General features: G+C 47.9%; 1 protein-coding gene across 1 annotated transcript in view; it reads left to right on the top strand.

The window, feature by feature from the left end:
• The window catches only part of NUP210L (nucleoporin 210 like), a 114,236-nt gene that overhangs the window by 99,774 nt on the left and 8,210 nt on the right, over positions 1-6,252 (top strand). Inside the window, exons 35-38 of the mRNA XM_045298346.1 lie at positions 319-569; positions 1,509-1,713; positions 5,478-5,582; positions 6,053-6,242. Of these exons, the coding sequence (XP_045154281.1) occupies positions 319-569; positions 1,509-1,713; positions 5,478-5,582; positions 6,053-6,242 (751 nt within the window). The remainder of the gene's footprint in view (positions 1-318; positions 570-1,508; positions 1,714-5,477; positions 5,583-6,052; positions 6,243-6,252) is intronic.

Genomic DNA, 6,252 nt, shown 5'->3' with positions numbered 1-6,252 from the left:
GCTGGCAACTTTGTCTAAGGCGTTCTGCCCCAGGGCCAAAGAGCCTCAGTGGAGTCGATCCCTTGCAAGGGGACTGTAAGATCAGCAAAGTCCTGACCTTCAGCCTCACCCAGTACCCAGATGCCAACCCAACCCCAGTGAGCAACAGCAATAGTTGTGCCCTCTTGCCTGGGGGGACTCCTCCTAACAAAAAAGTAAAAACTGAGTACACAGTTTCTATTCTGCCAAGTTTGCGTGTTATCCTTTCTCCTTCCCACCGCATTCAGCTGACTCGGTAAGACCTCGGCGCTCTCCTGACAGCGTGCCTCTGTTCTGCAGGGGTCTATGTCTGCCAGATCGAAGTTCGGCCCCAGGCGGAGGAGCTGCGCCAGGCCCTCAGCATGGCTGACACCTCAGTCTACGGGTGGGCCACACTGGTCAGCGAACAGGGCAAGAACGGAATGCAAAGAATCCTCATTCCTTTCCTCCCAGCCTTTTACATCAACCAGTCCGAACTGGTTCTCAGCCCCTCGCGAGTCGCTGGGGAGATCCGTGTGCTGGGGGTGGAGCGAGTGCTGGAGAAACTGGAGGTATGTGAAGGGCTGACCACTGGAGAGCAGGGGTTTGGACAAAAATGCAAGTAGGATTTTTTTTTCCCTTTGGGGCCCTGTGGTAAAGGAAATCCCTAAGTGAACTGATGAGGATCGCTGTTCACTCACTGCTCTGGAGTCAGTTCATATTTCTGAGACGACAGTCTTTACAGGAGCAGAAAGCCAGGCTTTCTCCCGCAGTCACGGGTGGTTGCGAACTGCTGACTCTGAGGTTAGCAACACAATGAGTAGTCACTTCGCCACCAGCACTCTTAAAGATGACTACAAAAATCAAAGCAAGCTCCAGTCGATGCCGACTTACAGACTTCAGTGACCCGACAGACCAAGATAGAACTGCCCCCGACCTGCCCCCTCCCTGAGTTTCTGAGACTAACTCTTTATGGGAGTAGAGAGCCTGGTCTTTCTCCCAAGAAGCAGCTGGGGGTTTCAAACTGCTAACCTTGCCAACACGCAACCACTACACCACCAGGGCTCCCGTTGAATGATCACTATAGGGATTTATATACATATAAAGGAGAACATGTATTGAGTCTCAAAAGGGACAAAGATGAGGGAGGCCATTAGCATGAGGTCAAAATGGCATCTCTACAGGAAACTCTTAAATTGAATGTTGAAAAGCTGTCCCCTTCACTGCGCCCGAGAGGCTCAACAGGCCAAAATGTAGGTCATTCTGGAAGACTGGTGACGGATCTTTAAAACTCTAGTTTAATATTTTTTGAAGCCGCTTTTATTCTTCCCTTATCCTTCAGCACATCCACGGGAGTGCGAGCACCTGGCTTATTTAGTGTCCAACAGCTAAACTCCACCCCTACACTGGCATTAGAAATCCCCGTCTCTTGACGGTCCTTGAAATGTTAAGATTGGAACAAAGTATTACAGTTCTTCCTTCAAACAGAGCCATTTTATCTCTTCTCCGAGGTCTTCCCCAGTTCCCCTGTCCTGGTGGTGTCTGTGGACGCACACTCTGCCCTCACGCCTGGCCTGGCCATCTACCCCATCAGAGTGGTCAACTTCACCTCCCTCCAGCAGATGGCCTCACCCGTTTTCATCAACATCTCCTGTGTGCTCACCGGACAAAAAGAGGCTGTGCGGGTGAGAGCTACGAAGGATAAGTCCAGTACAGGTGAGCACTGGGTCCGTGTTTCATCCGAAGGGGAAGGAAAACCAGGGTGTATTGTTGTGAAACTGGCCTGGGGTCGGTCCCTGACCTCCCCAAACTTCACAAGGGAGGAAGAGGAGAATCAAACTCATCATCAGCCCCAGGCCGATTCCTAGGACATCTATTCCTAGGACACAGAGGGCACATGTGTCTCCACTCTCCGATCTTCGTTTCCCATTCCGACACCAACCGTCTCTCCTAGGGCACTTTCTTCCTCGCTGCTGGGGTCAGTCACCCATCGCACTGGCCATGCAGAACTCAGACCACACTCATGATTATGAGGTCCAGTGGAGGAGCCGATTACAATTCAGGGTCAGGAATACTCATGATGTGGGTCTTCAGTTAGGACAGCGTGCTCTCTCTCAGCCCTACCCAAAGGCCTGTCCAGGCCCTCGGCCCCATAGCTTGCTTGGGCAAGTGTTAGCTCTCTGCCTCACAGGCCTCTGGAGCCTTGGCTTCTGCCCTGCTTGGGCAAGTGTAGTCTGCCCACCTCCACCCCAATGAAGTACCTGGAAGCAACCCATTTTGGCAGGCACGCGGCTTTCTCCCCCACGGCCCGGAAGCCCTATGCTATCTCCTGCACTTACACGTATCTGTCACCTCTGGTGTCACAGCTCTGGCTCCTGGATTGAGGTGAAGAGGTTCCTCGCAGGAACCTCAGGGCGAGGAGCCTCAGGGCCCGTGGGGCACACTACACCCTGTGCTCTGCATTCTTGATGGTCCTGAGAGCCCCCTTTCTGCTTCATTATAAACCTAGCTGGATGGCAGAATTAACCAACCCCCTCCTGCGGGTTCCATACACCTCATTTGCATGGCCCCACCCCCAAAGTGCTATGTACCTTATTTCCTATATTAGTTAGTTTGGGAAATGCACAGCGGCAGTTCTCTTCTGTCCTATAGGGTTGCTATGAATAGTAGTGAGTGGAAGGGATCCAGTCACTTAGGGAGCCCTGCAGTTGCTGTTGGGGAGGCCTGGGACTGCTAACTTCAAACCCACCAGATGCTCCACAGAACAAGCCAAGTCTTGTGCTCTAGTAGATTGGCAGCCCCAGAAATTCTTTTTAAGGGTGGCTAAGAGTTGGCCTTGACTGGATGGCAGTGAATTTGGTTTTGAGAGTTGCAACGCCCATCTCAAAGACCCTTATCAAGTGTGGTATCACTTACCACAGCTGCTCACTAATGAACAAGATGCATTCAGCTACTTGACCAAGACTATTTCGACTAACTCCAGCGGGAATTGTCCAGGCTTTTCCAAAATTGAGCTTTTTCACTTACAAGTTATACTGACATACTTAGGAAGGTATATCCGTTTGGCCTGGTTTTGTGGCAGAAATAGGCTACTACGCACCATAGTTTAAACACTCTCGATAAACGCTTCAGGTTCAAGTCCTCAGCAGAAGTCGTTTTGCAGCAGGCAATGGGCAGGTACTGGTAACCGCAGAAGACTTGACTTCCAAAATCTTGATTCCAGGCATTGCCATTTTAAAAATAATGCCACGTTTTGGGTAGTTTGGGAACACAAATGGGAATGCCACAGAACCGTCCTCTGCATATTGTATGTGTTTCCACTTTGCCACAACTCAAAGGAAATAGTGCTTTTCTTAATTTGGGGGAGGGAATTTTTAACTCTAGCACATGTAGTAATTTTGCTGAGTAGCTCTATGTACCGGTCAACATCCTAACCAAATTTATATGCATTTTTAATTCTCACATTTCCTGGGAAAGTGCCCTTTCCCCTTCTATTCTCAATTGACCTCTAATGAAAGTTGTTTCCACTGATTATATGTAGGCAACAGACCACAGTGTGTTCATGGCCGTATCTGTCACCAATAACTCACGTCCGCACTGCCACATCACGGTCAACTGAGCAGCCCTAAGGTTTCCGAGCAGACAGCCGCATTTCCTCCCATCAAGCAGCGGGGTGGTTTGAACCAGTTAGCACCTAACCCAGAGCACCACCAAGGCTCCTTTTGTCATCCACAGAAATCAGATGTCACACTCAAAACTATTTCTCATTACTGCAAAATTACAGTAGCTATCAAACTTGAGCCTAGATTTTATTGAATAAGCACCATATTATTGTATCAGAAATTGGCCCTAATATTGTGATGACTGTCACAAGTCGGGTTTTTAATGTTTTCTGAGGTTTTTAATGTTTATAGCTGGATAATTGTTTACATTTTGTATGCCTACATATTTTTATGTATTGACATTTTTTCTCCTGAGATAGGAACCACTGGCTTTAGATTGCCTAATTTGCCTACATACACAAACAAAATCTTGGGGACTACACAGGGGTAAGAAGTGTTTCCAACATTAGATATATTAACCAAGACTTTAGCTCATTTATAAAAGGACAGGAGTGCATATTGGTATAGGTCACATGTAGGGCTCCTGCTTTTAATCGCTTGCAGAGCCAGGGGCTGTTTCCCTGTACTCAAGATTGGCATCCTGGCAGGATAGTGAATTACCTACTACCCAGAAGAACGGTGCAAACCTACCAGCTGCTCAGTGAGAATGAGGGTTTGTGATCCTGAGGGCCAGTTGTACTCTGCTCTCCAGAGTCCCTGAGTTGCAACAGGGCAGTGTTGGAAGTTAATAGACCCTGTAAATTTGCTCTGATCAGGACACTGGCAGGTCAAAAAGCTTTAGCTCAGTGGTTCTCAACCTTCCTCATGTTGTGGTGACCCCCAACCATAAAATTATTTTCCTTGCTACTTCATAACTGTAATTTTGCTATTATGAATGTTATTTGATATGTAGGATGTATTTTCATTGTTACAAATGGAACATAATTAAATCACAGTGATATATCACAAAGCAATATGTAATTATATATTGTGAAATGTTTGTTTTCCAATGGTCTTAGGGGACCCCTGTGAAAGGGTCATTCAACTCCCAAAGGGGTGGAGACCCAGAGGTTGAGAGCTGCTGCTTTAGATAATTGAACCTGACCGGGAATTACCATAAAGAATTTCGTTAGGGTATACTTTGTTAACGTATACCTCAAGCAACCTCACATCACTATCTTCACAGTAGCATTTTGTAAATAATGTTGTAAGTCAAATCAGTGAGAGGTTGGCAACTAAGTGTGAAGACCTGGGAACCGATACTTAAAAAATACTAGCAAAGATGAGATACATTGTGCAGAAGTTGGTGAGTTGGAACGAACCAAATGCAGGAGTCAAAATATGCCTTTTCAACGTTTCAAGTTTACCTGGAAACAGCTAGATACAAATTAGAAAGCTCCCTAGAAAAAGGCAACCTGTTGAGTTCTTTACAACAGGTGACTGCGGGGTGTTGGCAGAACAAGGCTGGTGTTTTCTTAGCGCTGACCTCCACAGAACCAGACCAGGCCTTTCTTCCACAGTAGGTAGTCAAACCACCAACCTTGTCATCACCCAGGCACCCTCCTCCTGGGGGAAAAGGGGCCCAGGAGTTAAGTTCCACAGAGATGCAACTGTGAGTAGATTGTCAGGATTGGTGAAGGGCAGCGGTTTCCACTGGAGGTTAAACTGCACGGGAGAACCAAACAGGCACTTCAGGGAGTCACCTTTGAAGGAGTACAGTGTCATTCACATCAGAAGGCCCCTTTTCTGTCAAGAAGCAAAACAAGTTTTCAGTGCCAGGTTGTGAGTGCATTAGAAACTCTTCTTAAACGTAGTTCCTACCCTGTGTGTTGGGTGCTGCTAAGTAATGAGCATCCTGTCTGGTTTGGCCAACACCAGCCCAGGGTGAAGACTCGGGGGTGCTCCAGCAGCTGGTTGGCTCTTACCAGATCCTCTTCTTCACTCTCTTTGCGGTGCTGGCTTCAACGGCTTTCATCTTTCTGGGTAAGGAATCCCTCTCTAGTCAGCAGCACGGACGTTCCACTGCACAGACTGAATGATCTCACTTGCCACCAGCAGTGGAAATGGACGTGGCGCACTACGAAACACCACTCAGAAGTGAGCACCCTTGAGTGGCTCGTGTTGCTCCCATCCATTGCCTGAGGATGCGAGCAAAACACAGCACCACTCTCACCCAGACCTGCGTTTCCCATCTTCCAGCTACAAGTTGAAATACTCTTGATCATGTAGCACTGTGCTTTTAACTGGAAGCTTGACTATTGAATATGTTAAATGGCAATTACATATACGCTACTGAAATTGTTATTTCACTCGAGACCCTCAAGCCTCATTTCAGAGAAACACCCCACCCCCTGAACTCCTTTTACAAGTTGGCTTTGCCCCATAAGGCCTTCATCTTCCCCGACAACCAAAACTCAGACCAGCTTTTGACTTCACACCTGTGCTCTTTCTAGCATACAACGCCTTCCTAAACAAGATACAGACGGTTCCAGTGGTTTATGTACCAACTCTGGGACCACAACCAGGTAAGAAGCTGATAGCCCTCTTTAGAAAGCTGAGCCACACAGGTGAATCAACTAGCGCCTCCCCCCTTCTCGTTTCTAGGTTCTTACAGCTCTCCGTATCCACCCCGCCGCTACCTGAGTCCACAGCC

Source organism: Echinops telfairi, unplaced genomic scaffold (genome assembly GCF_000313985.2).
Source record: "Echinops telfairi isolate 266 unplaced genomic scaffold, ASM31398v2 ScPeMD7_7425;HRSCAF=8463, whole genome shotgun sequence".
Lineage (NCBI taxonomy): Eukaryota > Metazoa > Chordata > Mammalia > Afrosoricida > Tenrecidae > Echinops > Echinops telfairi.
This window is presented reverse-complemented; position numbering and strand designations above follow the sequence as displayed.